Source organism: Nanorana parkeri, unplaced genomic scaffold (genome assembly GCF_000935625.1).
Source record: "Nanorana parkeri isolate BGI_ZX_2015 unplaced genomic scaffold, ASM93562v1 scaffold386, whole genome shotgun sequence".
NCBI classification, from domain to species: domain Eukaryota; kingdom Metazoa; phylum Chordata; class Amphibia; order Anura; family Dicroglossidae; genus Nanorana; species Nanorana parkeri.
The window spans coordinates 769,901-792,162 of NW_017306654.1; the positions used below are offsets into that span (position 1 = coordinate 769,901).

The 22,262-nt window shown below is 39.9% G+C and overlaps 1 protein-coding gene across 1 annotated transcript in view; it reads right to left on the reverse strand.

Annotated features, from left to right (window-relative positions):
• Window positions 1-22,262, reverse strand: part of PLCB2 (phospholipase C beta 2) — a 106,606-nt gene that overhangs the window by 25,086 nt on the left and 59,258 nt on the right. The window contains exons 8-20 of the mRNA XM_018559259.1: window positions 21,872-21,972; window positions 20,625-20,791; window positions 19,069-19,215; window positions 18,015-18,172; window positions 15,927-16,009; window positions 12,851-12,935; window positions 11,890-12,049; window positions 11,674-11,768; window positions 10,947-11,043; window positions 10,359-10,443; window positions 6,481-6,605; window positions 5,053-5,207; window positions 1,398-1,562 (exon numbers count right to left, since the gene is read on the reverse strand). Coding sequence (XP_018414761.1) covers window positions 1,398-1,562; window positions 5,053-5,207; window positions 6,481-6,605; window positions 10,359-10,443; window positions 10,947-11,043; window positions 11,674-11,768; window positions 11,890-12,049; window positions 12,851-12,935; window positions 15,927-16,009; window positions 18,015-18,172; window positions 19,069-19,215; window positions 20,625-20,791; window positions 21,872-21,972 — 1,623 coding nt within the window. The remainder of the gene's footprint in view (window positions 1-1,397; window positions 1,563-5,052; window positions 5,208-6,480; window positions 6,606-10,358; window positions 10,444-10,946; window positions 11,044-11,673; window positions 11,769-11,889; window positions 12,050-12,850; window positions 12,936-15,926; window positions 16,010-18,014; window positions 18,173-19,068; window positions 19,216-20,624; window positions 20,792-21,871; window positions 21,973-22,262) is intronic.

Here is a 22,262-nt window from a genome sequence, read left to right on the forward strand (position 1 = left end):
CTTCACATAACGGGCCTCCTTCACACCAGAGCCTCCCTTTCACATCAGAATCCCTCCTTTCACATCAGAGTTCCTCTTTACATCAGGAGCCCAAATTGACATCAGGAGCCCCCGTTCACATCAGATTCCCCCCATTTCAAACTAGGAGCCCCTCTTCTTAATCAGCATTCGGGCACCCCTGAGGTAGATAGAAGGCATTTTATCTTTTTTTGTAATGTATAATTATCTCTCACTGAGTTTCTCACAATGCACATTAATAGCTGCAGCAAGTCATATCACATGACATTCCACACCATCTAGGCCTTTCTTTCCCAGCCTGACTGTCCCTGGCCCACTCCTTTCATTCATTGGAATTTACTTATTTCAATCATGGAGGCTCAGCATCACATATGGGTGTTACCGAGGACAGTCTACATACAAGCGCAACCTACCTAGGAGTGTTCACTTCTGCCAACATCCACCCATAAAGGTATTTAGATATGTGCATGAAAAAGGTATGAAGTGAATACAGAAAGGTTTTATTTTAAAATTTCATGAGCATGTTGATGAGAGGGAGGAGGAGGAACCAGGAATGACAAAATATAAGCAGAATAAACTTCAGCTTTAAAGGAGAACTATGAGGTGAGTGTTTTTCACTCACCTCATAGTTCTAGCCGACCTGTGACAATGAGACTGTCACAGGTCGGCTCAGTAGATCGGGAGGTGAGCGAACACATACTGGCGTTCGCTTACCTCTCGATCCTGTCACGGCTCTCTGCCGTGACGGGAGGGGCTGGATTCCCCCCTCCGATCCTGACTGGCGGAACGGACGGGGGAGGGGGCGGGTACAGTTTGCTCTGCCTCTGGATAGGCAGAGCCAGCTGTCAGTCACGCAGCTGGGCGGATCCCGGCACAATTGTCGGGATCAGCTTCAGCTGCGGCGTCACAGTATACCGCGAGCTACAGCTCGCGGTATACTGAGCCTAGGGTGAAGGGAGGACGCTAGTTTGTGTCCTCCCGTCACTTTAAGGAGAACTATGGGGAAAAGTCTTAACCCCATAGTTCTCCTTTAACCTCTTTTACACTACAAGTAGTGCAATCACTGATTGGACAAAAAAAGAGCAGCAGCACATTAATGATGTCATCTTTGTGCTCTCTACCTCTATAAGCATGTCTGTAGTGTTAAACAGAAAGCCCTGTGCAAAGCAACAATATTTCTATTAACTGCAATAAAATCAGTGGCAAGAAGCTAGGTGTGTCTGTAGCACAAATGATTTATTTTCCTAAATTTTGCAATTTTCCAGTGATCCCTAATTTTAGAAGACATTGAGATATATTTACTAAACATGTAAGCCAACGTCCCAGATATTCATCAATCGGGCTCAGCAGAATTTCAGGCAATTGTAAACGTGTTGTACCTTTTCAAACACATACGGCTCTTCTTTCCACACAGGGTTAATGGAGTTTGCAGTTGAAGTTAATTTTGTTTTGTATTTCCTCTTGGGATCCCCAGGTAGTCCAAATAGCTCCACCTCTACGTAGGTCTTCACAGATTTGTCACTAAGGAACTGCCCCGAGAGTACCTGTTTTCCAGAAGAAACAAAGCTTGACATGACTTATTCTCACTAACTCACAAGCTGAGGGTGTAAGTACAAGTTTTGTTTTTTAACCATTTATTCTGTTCTCACAAATAAATAAAACATTATAGGCCCCGGGGCTATGGGACAAACACACAGAATATGTAACATTCTCTTACAACAGTGCAGATGTCAGAACCCAGATCTGAGCCCAGGGCCTCTGCTGTAGCTGGCAGTGGTTCTACCTGCTGAGCCACCTTAAAACCTTGGATAGTGCCTTGCCTGATCTCCTGTGTAATCCTCAGTTAAACCCAGTTTCTGCTGAACTCTGAACTCCTTGCTCTTCCCTTAAACTTCCAATTTAAGCCGTCTGCTTGTGTACCAAACTCTGCCTGTTATACCACGAATTTGACTGCTGTTTCAGCTACTGGACTCTGAGCCTGATCCCAGATCGTGACAGCACAATGCATTTAAACAAAATTTAAAAAAATGCATTTCTCTAAGAACATCCCCAGTGCTGACATCATCTTGTGTTGTGTTGAAAATGTTCATCTAAATAAATCTCTAATAGCCACATTAATCTACTTTGTGTGCACCAAACACCTTTGCAAACCTAGATATTACCATACAGGTATTCCTCACTTAACGACCGAGTTCCGTTCCTACGACCAGGTCGTTAAACGGATTGGTCGTTAAGTGAGGAACTCTATACAGTACTATACTGCATTAGTACAGTACTGTATAGCGTTGCCGATGTACAGTACCGAACAGTGTACTGTACATCCGGCAATGGAAATACTTACCGAGACCTGCAGTGAAGATCGGGGGATGTCACTTCCGCCGGCGACCCGTCGCACTGACGCTGACGCGGAAGGTCGGAGGTCGATCGGCGGTCCGTCGTAAGTGCGAGTGGTCGCAAAACAGGTAAGTCGGTAAGTGAGGAACATCTCTATACAAGTAGCAGTGACATAATTACTGCCCTGTACTGTGATTGTGCAGACAACAGAGCTGTGGGACCCAGTTGGCTCTGCCCACTACAGCCTGCTTGCAGAAAACTACAGTAGGGTGCAGATAGAAGACCAGTCACTGTGCACAAGGAGAGAGAACAACAGTGACTTGTCTTTATTACAAATATTTTGAAAATACTTGCTTATCGCAGAGTTAAGTTTTAAAGGTTGTCTCTCTACCCTCAAGTCAGCATGTTCCTTGTCAGCACATGTTAATGTAGCACAGCTTGATTGGCTCCTAGCATTGCCCCTACCTCTGCTAGTCTCAAATTCATCCCTCTGTAATCTACTGTATAGCAATGATCAGAGAGTTTCGGGAACCTAAAAATATATACGTTTTTATAATAAATATATAACTGCATTAAATGGAGTTTTGTATCTGCTTGGAATTCAGCTTTAAGTAAGAGCACTTTGCATTATGTTCTTCTTTCTAGCAAAGCACAGGAATACTCCCAATTCAGTAAACTTATGCCATAATACCCTGAAAGAGCACAACACTACGTTTTTTCAAAGCATGACAGCATATGGAGAGTGGCTTGGTGATAAGCATGTCTGCCTTGCAGCCTTGAGTTCCCTGGTTCAAATCTGGGTTTGGCCAGGACACCATTTTTAATGGGGTTTGCATGGGCTTTTTCCCAATCTTTGATGCTAGTATGTGCATGCATATGAGATAGGGGCCTGATTGTAAGCTCCTTGAAATTAGGAATGGATGTGAATATACTGTAGTATGGTATTATATAGTATGTGAAGTGCTGTTTAAACTAATTGTGCTATATAAATACCTATAACAAGAGGGACACAGACACAGCCTATGGGCAGTGCAGTATTTAGGAGGCAAGCATTCTCACCTTGCAGTACTGGTTTTTAGGTTTCATTTTGACCATGACCATGCATGTATTTTTTTTAAAGTATTTACATTCAGTATGTATGGGTTTTTACTGGGTATGCACTAGAGCAGTGGTTCTCAACCTGTGTAACCTCAGGACCCACATTTGTCCTTGGTCATTAAGTCGGGACCCAAGTCGCACTGCTATGGAATGCACGGCATTAGGGTACCGCGCGTTCTGGTGCGGACATACGAACTGTGGGTAGGAGGTGCGCTTGGGGTACCATTCAAATGAATGGCAATGCAACACTCCTCCCACACCAGAATGCACGGCAGGTTAATTACACGGTACTATGCGATTAACGCACTGTACTAGTGTGAATTGGCCCTCAAAAACACTGACATACATACACAACCACAGACACAATCTCACACACTCACAGTCATTCTCACACCCACATGCACACTCCCAAACAAATGTAATTGAGTTTTTTTTTTTTAAGGTTCACCCAGTATCCCTACCTTATGGGAACAGGAGTGGGTCCTCAGCCTGGGGTCCAATGTGGGCTGCTGTGCTGTGAGGGAGCTCCATCCATATGTGCATTGCTTGTACAGCTCCCTTGCGCGTCCTGTAGTTGTTCCGGGAGCTAGAATGTGATGTCACTCATGTCCAGGCACGACTATAGAACATGTGAGGGAGCTGTCACAGCCCCATCCCATCCCACCTCAAGCTAACACTCAGGGCCGGGCAGCATATTTTGAATGGCTGCTTTGCAAGATAACTGATTGTGCTGTGCTAGGGTGAGGCAGAGCAGCCTCTCACCTAGAAAAGTGGAAGGCATGCGGCCGCCCTCTAAACACGGGGTCACGACCCACCAGTTGAGAACCAAGGCTCCAGAGAATGTGTTAATGCTATATAAATAAGTAGACAAAAATTAGCTCATTAACCAAAGCCCACAAACATCACAATGGAAATAACAGGGGCAACCAAGTGAAAAAGCAACATATCTGATTATATAATATATGATAATCTATGATCTTAGAAGAGTTTGCTTTGCTCATCAAACTATTATAAATATGAGCAGAGAGCACACTAACAAATCATTTGGTTTTTCTGTTCAACACAATGTTGATTGATTCTAGCAATGAGTTGCAGTTGAATTCTACTCTTTAGTGTATATACAACAATAGCTGCCACTATACATATTGAAGCCTTCCAAGATTTACTAAAAAACTTACTATATGCATAAAATATAGTCATTAAGGATATATTTTTGGCATAGTATAATAAATAATAGGCTGCACTTCAAACACCATGTTTCAGACTGCAGAAGACCTACTTACAATTATAACCAGCATGTATAGTAATCTTTAAATATATGTATTTGCATTTGAAAAGTTAGGTTCAGTGCACTGTAATCTGCCTGTAGACAAAACCCCCAGGCGCATCATTTCAGACATCTCTAAACCTTGCTTGTACTAGAAAGAGGAGTCATTGTTGAGGCAAACATTAAATAGCCTCATCCTTTTCACCAGTTCATGGGTGTGTGTAATGAATCCGGAACAGAAGCGGGTAGGAAAATGAAAAAATACTCAGAATATTTGTAGTAGGGTGGTAGTAGGTTCATTTTAAACATAGCAGGAGTTTCAGTTTAACACTTACTGTAATTGAGAGAGTGTTGGCCACAACTACATCAATCCGATCAACTGTGAATGGGTCAAACTGCTTTTCTGCTTGTCGCATGAATTCATGTTTTAGAATGTATCCACTGCCGCCATTGAACTCAAACAGTGCCATGTTTTGTTGCATAGCTAAATCTAAAAAAAGAATAGAAGGTAACGGTTAAAGCCATTAAAAATAATATCTGATTTCAAATATCATGCAGAGTCATTGCATCAGCAATGTAAACCATATGAACATAAGTCTTGCTTTTTTTTATTTCCATTTTAAACTACTACTGTATATATTATATCAGCAGTGTGCTCTAGCTAGAAATCCACTGCATGAACCCTATGGTCAACTACATTATACAGAAACCCCTGAAAAATGACATTCTATGTAGATTTTCCAATTTTGCCCACAAAAATGCACTGACTTCCAACAGCCATAATGTAGTCCATAGATACCAAAGCCACATTGTCATTAATACTTCTTATCTTACAGGGCAAACTTTGGCTAATAAACAAGATGAACTATACTTTGCCTTGCCTTATAAATCTGCATATTTTCTTACATCACATTACATTCATAGGAAAGAAAACGAAGGACAAAATTGTCTTAGCAACTATGTTCACTGGGGTCGACAAGCATTGTCTTAGCAATACATGTCCTCCCCAGCAGTATATCCACCATCTTAGAATCCTGCATGAGCACCTGCGCATAGTGTGCGGGCATAGTTTGCTCAGAAAATTGTGCACAGTGGGGCGTGTGCACATCTGTGGGTTCGTCTCACAGCATGTGCACATTCGTGTGCACACGTGTGTTGCGGATGTTCATGCTAAACAGGCAATTTAAGGTTTGTGACATTCTAGCCTCCAACATAAGCTGGTGTCCTGCTGTTCCCTGCACCTGTATCCTGTACCCTGCATCTTGACTTGGATCTCCTGTTATTGACCGGCTTGGCTGACCATTCTTCTGCTCTTCTGGATTCTCTCGACCTCAGCTTTTTTTCTGACCATGCCCCTGCTTGCTGCTGTGTACTTCACTGTCTGCAAGTTGCTGGCCCGGCCCATTCCCGACTACGTCTTGTCTGCTGTTCTGGTACCTCGCGGCTCGACTGTTGCAGACCCGTCTTGTCTTGGACTTAGCTACTATGGCACTTGTGTTGTTTAGCAGAGTGATCTCTGTGCAACAACACAGGCTCAACCTGCATTTTATGAATGTGCCATAAAATGCAGGTAGTGGTGTGAGCAGCTCCAGTGGAGTATAAAGGAGAGCAGATAGCAATATAGCAATATTTACTCTCCGTTATAAACGGGCCCCTAAGTGCTAGTGTACAAGATCATATGTGTTTAGCTTCCAGCATCAGTTCGAGAAGTTACAGAAATGATAAAGATTAATTTTCTTAATAGACTCTTACACACAACATACCCATTGTTTGAAAGTTCAGCGCCACCATCTGACAACCCACATTCCAAAACATTTGTGGCATATAGTTAGATGAATCCATTCTGGTTCCTTTTGGATAAATACGACTCATCTGTCTTTTATTGTATCTGGATAAATGGTATAGGAAGTTTTCTAAGCTTTTATGAGTCCACTGGGCCTGAGAGGCATTGATATCTTCAGTCATGAGAGCACAATCTCTCACATGGCAGTTATATGCCAAAGTGCAGAAAACTAATCATATTCCACTTTACAGAAGTCAGATCAGTGAAAGTTTAATTCTCATTTCCTGCTTTGGGCTCCTGCACCTTGCATGTTGCCATTTGTGTTGCAGTTGTTTGGTATTGTATGTGCATGATTTACATAACATGAATATTGTCCAGAACTAATAGCATCTACATCTTTTTTTTGTTTGTAACAAAGTTTTTATTAGTTGTCAATAGAAAATAAACAAGGCACTTTACATAGTATTTGAGAGCATAAGGAGTGGCTCATACAGCGAAATATTAAAGTTAAAGTGTAAATTCAAATACAAATACAGTATCATCAACCAGATATAATACAATAAAAGAAATGAAAATAGAAAAGAAAATCAGAGAGGAGGTCCATCGGATGGTTGGTATCGTATTATATCTGGTATAGTCCAGTAGTTCCTCTATATCTTTTTTAGATCAGATATTCTTATTTGTTTTTTCATTGCTTCCCTACATTGTGACTATATAACATAATACCATAGTTCAAAAGAAAATAAAAACAAACAAAAATACAGCTTACACATACCATCCCACCACCCCTATCTGCAGTCCCTCCTTAATCCACTTCCTTGTTTCTTCCTGCTCTGCATATCTACTGTTGCATTTCTTCAATATAATATTATGCTTTTACCCATTAATCCAGGAGGCCTCAAGTCTGATTAACATTCCGCCTGTTCCAAATCCCCTGTAATTGACCTATCTGACTCCTAAGCCTGTAGGTATGTTCTTCAAACCAAATATACTTACTAATTTCAGCTTTCCATTCTTCAGTTGTAGGGGGTTACTCCGAGGTCAATTTAACTGCTATTAGTCTTCTAGCCAAAAACAATAGCCTTGTTATTGCTAAAACACTATTATTGTCTAAGTTATCAGAATTGAAACCTCATAGAATACTTGTTAATGGATTAACATCCACTATGTTACCATACACTTTGTTCAGACATTCGATCACCCCTGTCCAGTATCTTTTTAGTTTTGGGCATCTCCATAACAAATGAATAAGTGTGCCTTCTTGATGCTTACATCTCGAACACTTTGGGTCTGTGCAGACCCCTATTTTATATAAGAACTCCGAGGTTCTATACACCCTATGTATAATAAATAATTGAGTTAATCTGTGCAAGAAGAAAATAGATACATCCTGCACTCCTTGAAGTACTGCCTTCCATGTTTCTTCATTGATTGTACCTATATCCTGTGTCCAACGCTCCCTACATGCCGAAGGGAATTTCAGTAAATACTTTTTTTAACAAACAGCGATACATCAGAGAAATTATCCCCTTAGAATTTTTAGCTTTAAACACCGGGTCTATCAAGGGAGTTTAAACAAAGAGTGCTGCTGGAATCAAAGCTTGCGCACTCAACGCATGTCTTAATTGCAGATATTGGAAAAACATTTTATTCTCCAGCCGATATTCCGCTCTTAAATGATCAAATGTCTTGAACACCCCCCTCAGAGTATAATTGCAATAGGGAGATTATCCCATTTACAAAAGCCCTGTAATTTAATTAGTTCAGCCAGTTGATCATTGGCCCACAAGGGAGTATAGGTGTATCCCTCAATATCCAAAACCTTTTTTCTCAGACCCCATATTTTCCTGAGCAATTTCAATGTGGGTATCCCGGCCCCCTTCTTTATATATGCCAAGGGTTCTAATTCTCGTAATGGGTCCAACCCCTCCAACTTACTTGCCAAGACTTTGTATGAAGAGTCCGATACCCCAGCCAAATCCCAGCCTGTCAAATGTTAAAATTGTGCTGCCACAAAGCATAGCATCTATATCTAAAGTCAATTTTCTTTCACTGTATTTTTTTTTTTTTTTAAATTTGTGATAAAACAAGAATCTTAATACATTTATCTTCTTGTATCATCTGAAAAGGAATGTAATTTTTTTTTGTTAATAAGCTACCTTGTTGATATTGATTATAATGTTTTATAACTTTTCATTTAGTGAGAAATGAATAGTAAATTGTTCTTTGCTATCACAGACTCACAAAATGTTGGAGCTGAACACCATGTCATCAATTTAGTGCTTCTATTTATTTATCAGTTGTATTCGTCTAGGGTTAGGTCTGTGTATATGCTGTGGGTTTTTTTTCCATTTCAACTATTGCTGTTCTTCCAGTAACATATGCTTATTCTTGGTTTCATGTAATCCACTACTCTATCTGTAAAATCATGTATAAAATGACTTCTCGTTTTTCTACAGACAGTAGATGTCTGTCTCAGAGCTCATCTTATTTTAGAACATTTCCTGGAAGGTAATTTAAACCCTTATCATAATAAAGGCTGTATGTCTCCCACTCACTTCTTTTCTCCAGGCTGAGTAACACAAGAAGCCATTTTTATTAGGTTTATTATTCAAAAAAATGTATAATTCTTATAATTCTACTTTTACCCTGTTTTTTTCTTTCTTGTCAGAAATTTTGTATCTCCACCAAATACCAGATAAAAAATGTGTCTTTATAAATGTGCTCACAGATATAAGGTGAGCATTGCTAGTGCAGATGGGAAAAATAACAGGCATTTGTTGATTGGACGAGTGGTGGTCTTATGGCACTGCCCCTTGTCCAATCAGAGAACACCCAGGGAGTTATTTACTAAAGAGCCGAAGGATTTAGCCGAATGTTCAGCTAATCCTGTGGCTCGCTTCAGCTGCAGAAACCCTTCGGTTCAGCCGAACCAAAGGGCTGCTGTATGCGCTATTCTCAATAGTGCATACAGTAGCCAAAGGAGCTGAAGTAAATGGCCGAATGCAGCAGAACCGAATATACATCCTTCGGCTCGTCAAAGCCGAACAAACAGCCGGAGCGGGAAGAATGGTCCGGCGAAGTGGACTGAAGCACTGAATGTTGTTAAAAATAGAAATTAAAAAAAAAAACAGTGTGGGGTTCACCTCCCCAACTCATACCAGACCCTTTAGGTCTGGTAGGAATGTTAGGGGGGATCCCCGATGTCCCAAAAAAACCAAAGTAGGGTCCCCTTAAAATTCCATACTGGACCCTTAATCCGAGCAGTGGCCTGGCAGGGTAGGAAAGGGGGGGAGTGAGTGCCCCCCTCTCTCTGCACCACACCAGGCCACATGCCCTCGACATTGGGAGGTTGCTTTTCCGGGGGGGCACCCCCTGGAAAAGCACCTTGTCCCCATGTCGATGAGGACAAGGGCCTCTCCCCCACAACCCTGGCCCGGTGGTTGTGGGGGTCTTATTTGCATCTGGGTGCCCCCTTTCATAAACAGGGGGCACCCAGCCTTCAGCTGCTGTATGCGCTGTTGAGAATAGCACGTACAACAGCCCTTCGGTTCAGCTGAACCGAATGGTTTGGGCAGCCGAAGCGAGCCAAAGGACTACCCGATTAGCTAATCCTTCGGCTCTTTAGTGAATAACCCCCTAAGTTTTAAACCTTAACAATTGCCTTGTTCTGCACCCAGAGCATGCCAGCACTGAGCTGCGAGCTCTGATGCACTAATACTATATACTGTACAAGTTAAATATTTCCAAAATAATAAGCAATAACTGAAGCTTCCAGCCCCGCATGCACACATCTATGAATTTATAACTCTGAATGTATGCATTTTAATAAGACTGGAGCAGCCAAACAAAGGATACTCAACAAACTGCACTGGGAACTTGGTCAGCAGGTCATAAGCTTTGGTCTCCACAAATGAAGAAATCACATAACTTTGATTCTTTTCTGCATAAATGAAAGAGAGAGGCATTCATAATTTAGAAAAAGTAACATTAAAAAAAACAAAACATACAGAAGCCTATAAAAATATATACATGATAAGGATGGTGTTACCAAAAGATGACTATTCTTAACAATCAGTCTTATATCATAATGCATGTAAAAATGAAATCTCCAATCAAAATCCTGAAGCTGCTGCTCCTGTAACATATAAGTTATTCCTAAACATGGACATCATATGTGACAGCCCAAATGGGCTTTCCTATAGAGCTCTGTAAATTCAGAGCAGAAGACCTGATGTTTCTTTGCTGCCTTTATGTACCACTATTAGTAGGAAATATAAACGTGATTGTACAGGCTTATTTTGAAGTGAGTGGCCAGCTCTACTGTTGTTTTATTAGCCCTTTATCACTTGGGCTTCATTCTGACAATATTCCTGTACTTAATAGAATATACAGTATAATAAGGATAATGAGCAGTTTGTTGCACATCCATAGAAATTATCTTACGTGCAGAAACTTCAAATGAGTCAAATTTCACTGGCTGGACATAGTTGACTAGACTTGACATCTCCTCATAAGCTGTGACTTCCTGCCCAGCAGTCCCCTGTGTGAGGGAGAACAAATAAGGTTAAACATTATAGTTAAAAAGATTTCCTTCTCTATACAACAAAGACTAACTAATAATTACTTTGGTAAGGGAAAATGTATCCGGGATGTTGGGATCTCTAACACACACACACACATATACAATATATACAGTATATGAAACGGGATAGGATGTAGAATTTAATATGCATATTCTTGTATACATCATGTTAGGGCTATTTATCTTTAAAGCAAATCAACATAGCCCATGGTATACATACTCTCACTTATAGTTCATATAATAGTACATTGACTCTCCTAAAGAGAGCTTACAGAGGAGCTGGGCTGATTTCACTTCTCAACGCTTTAATTTATGGAGATACTTCTGTATCTGTCTGCTAGACTTAACCTGATTAACTCAAATAGCCATTCCAGTTTAATCCCACTGACACCAGGTACTGGGACTGAAGTATGTGAGTACAGATTCTATAAGTGATTCCCAACATTCCCAATCCATAAGACAAGATGCTGCATGTATGTTGATTCCTGGGAACCCAGACAGCGTAGTGTCTTCCCACTCCATAAAAATTCCTCTTATGCAATTTATAAGATGCAAACAACATTGTGTGATTATATATTGAGAGCTCACTTCATCAGACTGGATCTGTTTCTCTTCTTCATCCACATTCTCCACCACTGCTTGACCTTCATTTTCTCCACCTGCTTCTTCCACTGTTTCGTTTTCTGCAAGCAGATGTAAAATCATCTGATAATGTACCTTGATTATAACTTACAAAAAATGAGCATAATGAAACCACAATTGATGGACTGTCACTGACAGGTGTCACCACTGGCCTGCATATACCTGTATTTTCACCGGATTGTGCATTGGTTTGATCTGAACTGCCGGAGTCACCACTCTGTGCTTTCTTCTCTGTTGAAGTGAAAGCCTGGTTCTTTTTATTCTTAATTAAGATTTTTCCCATCAGTTCATTAGGGCTTGGCACTGGACATCCAGGTTTTATCTATTAAAAAAAGATAAACAGGCCAATAAAAGATATTTCCCGTTTTGAGTTAACTTAAAGTAGGTTATTGGTTCTATTTAGAAGTAGTTCTCCGCATAAGAGTCTTTGACCTATTCCACGAAAGCACATTTATCAATGTTACGTGACGCTCTAATGTCTTTTTGCAATGTCGTTAAAGTGTCTCTAAACACAAGAACAAAAAACATTTTTTTTTGCACTCTGTTCTGTTCTGCTGGTCTTCGCTCTGTGTTTGGTGGGAGGGACCAGTAGACTCCTGTAAACAGCACAGCTTTCTGCCTTGAATCATTTTAGAAATCATTGTATGAAAGAGAACATTCCCAGGACCCCTGTAGATATGCCTGCTTCTCCCTGCTGGCCACTCAGACATGCGGGCTTTAGCTTTGCAGTCTGATTGGTTAACTGGTTGCAGGCACATCTGAAGGGATGCTGGGGATGTGTTCGTTCACATAAAACTCAGGAACAATAATTGATGGCAGAAAGCTGATATCCGCGAGGGTGGCAATGGCAGTGTGATCAGGAGGAGAAGTGATTAATTATTCCTGGAGGTTTTTCAGGCATGAAATGAAGGTAGGCTGTAGTTTCAAGGGTTGTATTGTAGAGATGAAAGTATGCAGGGAATTGAGAGTAAGAAGTTTTAACACAGGAAAGGACTTGCTACAGGCATAGGAAGAAAAAATAAGGCTGCAGTTCAGTAAATAAGGCTGTAGTTCAGGCAATTACATCACTTATTGGTCCAGCACTACCATATAGAAAGAGTAGTAGGTAGCATTGTGTACTTACAGGAAACTTCTCCAGTAATTCAGTCAGTAGCATGTCACCAAATATTGTCCTGCAGTAGTCAGCCATTTTTGCCTGTTGCTTTGCACTATAATATATTTAAAATATGTCACTGTTTTATAATGTTGAAAAAAAAGGTTACAAAAGGGGAACATTCACTTCAATTTGCTAATCCTTTCATGATTTCTAAACTGCAATAATTACTCTACGTTTTTTTAGGAATTGTTAACTGAAGTCCGTTATCAGACATAAAGTTCTAGATACCTTGCCAATTGTGTTGCTCTCTTCAAAACTGCCCATGACTGGACTATTCTGTATATATCATGAATATTGTATTTGTAGTTTTAATTTATATGCAAGAATGTGTTAGCTAGCAGTGTATTGCTTTCTTTACTGGTAGTTAAAGTGTATGTATAGCACAAATTTTTTTGTTTAGCTTTGTACAGAGTAGAGAAGAATTTCCTGTGCTGTTGTTATTGCTGGCTGTGTCTTCGCTAGGGAGATTTGCCCTCTCTAATTGTCCTGGAGGTCATTGTCGCCAGAAGAGAAAGTGATGGGAAATTCCCAAATCTACAGCTGTCACTAGAATTAGAGGAAAATCTTCGACTGGGGTACTTGTTCTTTTGACACCTATCTAAGGGCCCATTCACACCTGCAGGTGCATGCTTTACTCCAGTATAATGCATGTGCGCTGGTGCGTTGGTAGGAGCAGAGCTGTGTTGATCTGCATTAAAGTACTACTAAAAGCTATTTGTTGTTTACCTTAATACATGCTCTGCATTAAGGTAAAAATGCCCCACTACCTTTCCATGCCCCCCACCCCCAAACACTTACCTATACTCCACTACTGCTGGCTCCCAGATGATCTGCGATGTTTCTCCCTAAGTTCTGGGTTGAGAGGAGGGATCCCACGGCCACTGAGGGCAGGGCAGCAATAGGCTGCTGTACCTGCCTGTCAAGATACTGAGAGGATGAAGGAGGTAGGAACAGGGGGCTGGCTTATCGAGTGCTGTGTGAGTCCCGGCCAGGAGCGTGCACACACGGGTGTCTCCTTTGCTATCTGCTAGGCAAAGGAGACACCCATAAACAAGAGGAGAGGGGGGTCACAATACATCCAGTGAAACAAATAAATGAAACGGGCAGTATAAAAAAAAAGCTACACAAAGAGAATAGATCTCCTCTGGAGAATAAAAAAAAACACACACACAAGGGTTTAATATCACTTTAATCCATGAAGGCTCAAAGCAAGGGGTGTATAGAAAACAATTGTTCTCTATGTATCTTGTTCACACCATACATTCATGTTGGTGTCTGCATTTTTCCTCATCCTCATTGCAACACACATGACCAGACCACGTCACAACGTGCTGCAGGGCATAAAGTTCATTTGGGGGGGGAATTGTAAGTAAAGGTAAATAATAAAAAATGTGACATATTGTAGCAATGCATTGCACTGTTCTTACAAGACGCACACCAGCCCACGCATGTTATCTCACTTCCTGTAGTGTCTGTAGGAAGTGAAGACACATACAGCAAAAAAAAATCTCAGAGGTTTTAACAGTTTCCTATTCTATCCAAAAATTAAAAAAATGTCTATACCTCCGCGTTAAATATACTGTAACAATTTAGATCTGGTCTGTCCCATAACTAATATACATCTGAAGTGTTAAATCAAAACTTCAAGCAAACGGAAAAAGACAACTTTACATATATGTGTGTGTGTGTATGTATGTATGTATGTTATGTTTATTCATTAACTAAATGTATCATAACATACTGCAAGCATCGAGTAACTATTTTTTTTTTTATATTAACATCCCACAATTCTCTGCACATCAGCAAAAAAGCCAACAATGGAATTGCCAGTATTATGAGACTGTAGTGCCCTAGAGCAGCACTTCTAAATGTGTGAGCCGCAACCCCATATGGTGTTGCGCAAGTGAATGGGGGGTTGCAACTAAAATTCAGAATTCTTGGCCAGGGCCGCCATTAGGGGGGTATGGCCAGTACTTGTGTGTGGGGCCCAGGCGATGGGGGGAACCCGGGCTCCAAGCAAGAATTTTTTCTTATAGATTACTATGTACAGTTGAATTGGTTTTTGTTTTGTTTTCAGGGGGCAGAGATTTTTTTTACCTAACAGAAGCACCGAAGAGCAAAGCAGCAGCGGAGCACAGCTGCTGGAGGGGAAAGGTAAGTTATTTTCGCAGACGCAGTCGGCGGGCAGACAGGTGGAGGGGTGTTGAAGGAGGAGAAAGACACCGACTGACGCTGGGGGCACCTAAAAATTTCCTTCGGGCGCAAAGGGGTCACGAGTGGAAAGAGTTTAAGAAGGCCTCCCCATAGAGAACAGCACTATGCTGCCATCCTAACACATTCAGCCACAGGGGTTGGGGTGGTAAAGTTGCTTAATAGAGGAGTAAATCACATAGAGATCCTCACTTGTGGTTGATGTTAACTACACCCAATACCCAGGCTGGATGCATAGCAAAGTTGCAGGCTATAAATACTGTATAGGTGTACTTTGTTGAAATAAATTTCATGTAATTCTGTTAATTATACTTGTGCAGGAATTAATTACTTTCATAGGTTATGTATGTGTCTGTTAGCCCATACTAGTTTGGGCATTCCTTTCCATAATGATTTCTACCAACCATTTCCAATTTGTGGAGATTTTGGAAGCTTTCCATGAGCTTCTTTTTGAAAAGCTATCACATTGAATTTAATGGATCCTTCAATCTGCCTCCCACAAAGTAAAGCAACCAAACCATCCGAAATGTGGAAATATTCTAAAATATATTTTTCCTGGTATCTCCACTGCAATTTGCTTGTTGACAGTTCAGTTACATAGGATTGCTTTTGAATGAAAACTGCTGGAAAACTTCCATAACTTCTACAAAATGTATATAGTTTCATAGTATTTGAGGTTGAATAAAGACATTAGTCCATCAAGTCCAACCTATTAGGATCTCATTCTAGGATTACCTGTACCCCTGTATATTACGGTCCCTTAAGAAATCGTCCAAAAGTTTCTTGAACAATTCCACATTATCTGCTTGGCCAAGTAAATACTGCTACTTACGAGTCCACATGGTTCTCAAAGGACAAGACAATTGGATAAGAAGAAGTCTTGAAAGCTGATTCTGCTATAGCTTCAATGACATCCTGGCAATAAGACAATATTTTATTTGCTATTTTGGTCATATTGGACTATCCTTAGCACAATAAACACACGAGTTACTTAAAAAACAGTTCTGGAAAATATAATGTCTGCCCTTTTCAGATTCCACCTATTATTTTCGAGTGAACCCGTTCTTTGCTCATGCAGGATAAAGTAACAAGTTCACCTTGCTGTTGACCACTGTAGCGGCTTACACTTACATTAGCTTTTTTCTGGGGAAACAAAAGTGATGTAGGTTGTACTTTTGGGTATAGGGGAGTATGTGACTCATTCCCTTTCTTCTCCAGTGAAAGCACTGGAGTTAGGTAATTTTCTATTCAGCTATCCAGCGCTCTCACATGGAGGCATGAAGGGAGTTATTAGCCTTGTATAAGCTCCAATTTCAACTTGGATCTTACAAATTACTTCTTCCCCTCACTTCCATATACAAATGGAGTGGTAGGGACCAAGGGCAAGTAAATATAAGCAGTTTCAGTGGCTGACATTGAAGGACAACCTTACTTTTGGTAAAGTTGTCCTTTAAGTAACCCACTCACCTCAATTCAAAATACCTAGGCAAATTTATTCTACATTAGGCATTTTGTATGTGAGAGACAATAAGAAGCCTGCATTAAATGTGTTTGTGGCTTTTACTGCACTTAATGATAGACCTGAAATGTAGGCAATTAGCAAGGCCCTATGCCACTATTTACTACCATACTAAAACTGAGCATTTTATTGGGGCCTAATGTGAGTTTGATTTTAATTTTGTTTATGGTTTTTTTTTTCTTTCTTATATATGGCCTTCTCTTATCTTTATTGTCACTTCTGCTCATACTCGGGCAGTTTGATGCACCTGGAACGTATTTGGTTCATTTAAAATAAGAGTTCAATGGGGTTTTAAATAAAAATATAATAAAATACAAGTGTTACATTTATGAGATGTTTCACAGATTCCATTCAATAAAAATGAGATTTATTGTACATAGCTAATGGCTAATATTGGATGGTTCTTTGTGCAACTTTAAATAGCAATAGAAGCATTGTTTTATGAGATTTGTTAAGTTAGAAACCATCAGCCTGTTGTCACACCAGTATTTAGTTTTAAAGAAAAGCATGTTGTAAGAAGTGTCTTTTTACAATATATCTCACAGAAGTACAATGTGTTATCGAAATGAATGGTAAGCTTTCTGGTCCTGTCATGAGAAGAATTAATTATGCAAACATAAGGCAGTGTGACAGAGCACAGAGCATAGCCAGTAAAAAGTCACAGAAAATTTTCTAATGTGTATTTTGACTGTCAGATGGAAGGCAGGATAGCACCTGTACATTCTCAACCCTGAGAGGAGCTCAGATGGAAACTTTATAAGCTGAACATGGCAGCATACAAGACTTCATGGAAAACTATATTCATTGATCTGTCCAGGTAAAACAGGAATAACGTTATCCTAAAATTATCTAAAAAGAGAGAATACAAAGCTAAAAAGAAAAAATATGGGAACCAAGAACAAAAAACACATAGCTGAATGTTATTAAACAGTTATTAAAAGAAATAGGCAGACTGCCACTGTTGTCTTTCTTCTGAAATGCTAGTGACCTGGCATAACTATGCAGCCAATGATGTGAGAGTAAAGTTAGAATGTACCAAAATAGTTAAATTAGTGTGATAGTTAGGTAACTAGCAGAAAGAGTGGCCAACAATTGCAGGCTTACGTGGCCTAAGTAGAAGGAAAGTGGTACATCAATAGTAAGTGTTAACGAACTTCCCATTTCAAACTGTGTCCCAGAACACTCTGGGAACTATAGGAGTTTAATTTGCCATAAAATTGGATGGTTATGGGGCAACTAGTGATGTGTGTTCAAGAGTTCTAACGCATAAGGAGGCCATATTTAAGAAAAAAATAGGTATATGAACGCTCTGAAAGGAATGTAACTGCTGTCATCAATCACACCTGTAACAAGGAAGCTAATTTCACTGTTCCATATTGTAGACATAGGAAAGCATCTCACCTTAAAAAGAATCTCAGTTGTCATGGTGAAGCCATGAGTAATGATTGGCTCCTCCTCTGGTGGTTTTCCCTTCCAGCAGTCAAGTTCCACGCATCGGCAGCCTGAGAGCAAGGTCTGTCTATACATTTCAGGAGAAGAAATCCCTGAAAACTGACCAGCTGAGGATTGAGAAGCAATTATGCTTAATATTGTGCAGTAGAAAAATAAATCTTGATAAATATGTTACTCAAAAATACTTAAAATTTAGTTGCATATTGGTTCTTTTCAGACCAATTATCTGAGAAACATACATGCAGGGCTAAAACATCTAAGGGGTGATGATATCTTAATTTTTTGGGGTCTTTATTGGGTTAAATTGTTTTCAATTTTTCAATTAATTTTCCTCCACTTTTGTATATTGGAGGTGAATTTCTATAGTAATAAATGTGACATTCATCAAACATTTACAGGTGGTTAATCACTCCCTGTAATTTAAACAGTGAATGTTTGCTGAATGTCATTGCTTCATAAAAATACCCCTTGCTTTCCAAATTTGACTTACTAATAGTTCGTCCCACTAATAGAATAATACTTCCATGGTAAGGTTAGACTTTATTGACACTAATGTTGGCCATATACCAGTAAACGTTTGTTTTTGGAACATTCGTTCACTTCTCTAATAGATAATGGGGTTAAAATCAACTGATGTTTTCAACTGCAGTGACCAAAAAAAAATCGCAGTAGCAGGATGGAGAATATTTCTTGAACGAACCAAATTCAAACAGTGAATATGGGTTCTTGTTTGGGAAACTCAATTCATTCCAAAATCGAATTGTAAATCTGAACCAAATTTCAAATAACATTCGTCAAGAAGTCTCTCATAGAATTGTCAAATGTTCTGATGAGATATGAATATTCGTACGTAAATCTACCAGTGTATGGCCAGCTTAATTTAGAAGTAAATAACTCAATTTAACATCCATGAGTGAATACTGCCTACAAACCATAACTATAATTAGGAAAACTGATAGTTTCCATTGCCATTGGTAAAAGCTACACATTTTTGCAGGTATACCTGTGAGGTAGGTGTTGTGTGAAGAGTTGATAAAGTAGTGAGTAAATGGCTGATTCATGTCCTGGTGTACTCGTATTTTTTCCAATGACACAACACTATTCTCAGAGCCACACAAGAACCAGACCATGCCTTCCGGAGACAGCTGCCCTAGAGGGAAGACAACAGTCACTGACTGGAAGAAAAATATAACAGTAATAGAAATCCTATGCTACCCAGTCAACCTACTTTTATAGTAGTTAGGAAATGAACCATCCACTGAAATGCCCTATGACATGCACCTACACTTATATTTAACTCAGGAAGCAGTGCTTTGTTTTCTTTTGATCTTTTGATTGCACTCATAGAGTCTAGTTAAAAGTGCAGAAATTTTTTTTTGATCCTATCTCCCCCATCATGAAAATTTCTCAAGCATTAACTTCCATCCACCCCTCACCTTTAGCTCATATCCCCCATACCCCTGCTCGATTGGTTCCCATGCCTTCATCCACCAGTTCCCATTTCACACCCCATCATCAACTTACATTCACACTCCATCATCCAATCTCACTTCCTGCCCCTTAGAAAGGATTGTACATACTTTACAGGAACAGAACAGTTTTTGGGAAAACATATATGCCCCACCCATTTCAGCTGCATCTGTGAAAAATAGAAACAACTAACGGCATTTCATTTGAATTAATGTTCCTAACGAAAAGGAAGTGATTGGATAGACTGGAAGAGTTATGATCCTTTTCAATGAGGAAATTGCATTTTGGTGTGATCTAAGAATAATTAAAGATAGTACTGCCAGAATGATTAGGTTATTACAAAAAACAATGCTGTTGTCACAGTCAGTATTGTAATATCCTTCATAACTGCAATCTCACAGTCAGTCTATGATGCTGTGGTAGATAATGTCATATCATAATTGACATCACATTCAATAGTATGATGCTGTACTAGATAGTTGGATGTCACAGTTAGGTACTGTGGTATCATAATTAGAATTTGATGGCACAGTCACTTTTTTGGCTGCCACTGTAAAGATTATTAAACAATTATACCTAGTAATATTGAAAGGTTTTGACTCCTTCCCCACTGCTGGCTTAAAGGGTAACTATACTTACCTCCACTCCAGCTATGTAACATCCGCAAGCCCTCTTGCGCCAACATTTTCGCCTGGTCTTCTACTGGGTTCGGAATCTTTGACCAACTTGATTGAGCGTTCTAGAATGATGTAACTCCCGCATGGGAGTTCATTCATCCTGACATATGTCAAGACTGTACACTGAGCTACGCATGCTCTGTTCAGTGTACATTGCCAGAAGGTAAACAGGCAGGTAAGGAACCCTTTACACTCTGTTATCAGATTTAAGCTACAGTAAACATTTAAACTTTCTTAAGAACACAGAAGAAAACATTTTATTTGGCAAATAGCAAATATGGTTTGTACAAATCTAAAAATGAATCACCATTAATAATAACCTTTTTCTATACTTCATATATCATAAATGGACACTGGGTACTACATTGTAACTCCTGAAAATAGTTGTTGGAAGATTGTGCACAAATCTCACCTCTCTGCTTGTTGATAGCACTAGGTTCATATTTCTCTATGAGAGTTTGTACTTGTTCTTGCTTAGCAGGAGGAAACAACAATTCATTTAATCTTGAATCTCGCTGCTTCTGGTTAATGAATTTGGTAAGGTGATCTTTTGTCATATAAGGCTTGGCTTTGGAGTGGCTAAAAATATAGAAAAAAAAATTAGGTATTTGTTTATACGTTTTTAAACTGATATTCTATATGTACATAAGCGGGTGTCCCACTAAGGAAGCCGGGCGATGAGTAATGATTTGCCGCCCGCCCTGCTGTCCAGGTGACGAGGAAGCATAGAGCCGGCTTTCTGGCCAGCCGGGAAGCCGGGGGGCGGATAAAGACTTGCCACCTGACTTCCTGATTGGCTAGCTTTCGGTCCAATCAGGAAGCCGGGCAGTGAGTCATTACTCAGCACCTGGCTTCCTGATTGGCTCGTCACCAAGTGATATTTCTGATATGGAGTTTTGGCACCAGATTGCAAGAAAGTGATAAAAAACATTTTCAAGGTTATGGACTGACCACTGATCTAAACAACAACCGAAAAAAATCAATTTGAAAAGAAAGAAAAGCAAAGCCTTTAGTTGTTATTCCTATTATTATTAATTTTATTATTATTGCTATTATATCACTAGTATGTAAATTGTTGGTAGGCTGCTATTACTGCTCCCAGTTTCTCTGGCACCAGTCACCATGACCTGAATCTACCCTTTTATATATGTTTCTCATGACAGATCTCTTGCTGCCATGCTATTTTGTAACTGTGTCCAAAATAGGGGACTAGAAAAGGAACCCTATTAAACCTAGTTAGTTGACAGTTGCAAAACACAGAATCCTAGTCGAAGAAACAACTTGGCTGGAAGACAGTAAGTCTGCAGATTAATAGGAACACCCTTTAAATAGACTCTGTCACTGTGGCCATTCAGGGTAAAATATCAAAGTATTTTAAAAGTCCACCCCCTGAACCACTCATACTCCCCTTTGCTGTGCTCTCCCAGTGCTCCATTGGAGCCCTGACACCATCAAACATGGAGCTCACGCAGGGTTTGATACCCATCTCTGATAGAGGCGATGGTAAGTATAAGTGGGTCAGAGGGCGAGTTTCAAAAGACTCTGTCACTTTGAATCGGGGAAGTGACAGAGTCTCTTTAACATCAATATGGAAGATAAAAGAATAATCTGCAAATTGAAGTACATGTTTGTAATGTAATTATCTAATTTCACACTCACTGGGAGGTAAAGATTTCATCGATCTCTGGTCGGGGGCAGAGCTGCATGAGGAATGATCTGTAGACAGATTCTGGGAAATCTTCAGGGTTGATGGCATCATTCTAAGGACAAAACAGTGAATAAAGATTTAAAAGATTCTTTTAGGAATGTTCATTGTTGTCCACATGCTCCCACAGTGTTATTTGTGGAGTGCAAAGGAAGGCTGATTCACACAAAAATTAACAAATTTGTCTTTCACAGCTGTGCAAATTAAGTGTGAAGTTGTAGCTATGATGGGTTTGGCTCAGACTACTGTGCATGTTTCTGGCCTAGTAAGCAGTTGGTCAAAATAATACATTCATTCAAACTATGTTAAAAAGTACATACTTTTAAACTTGTGATTACTGATCCC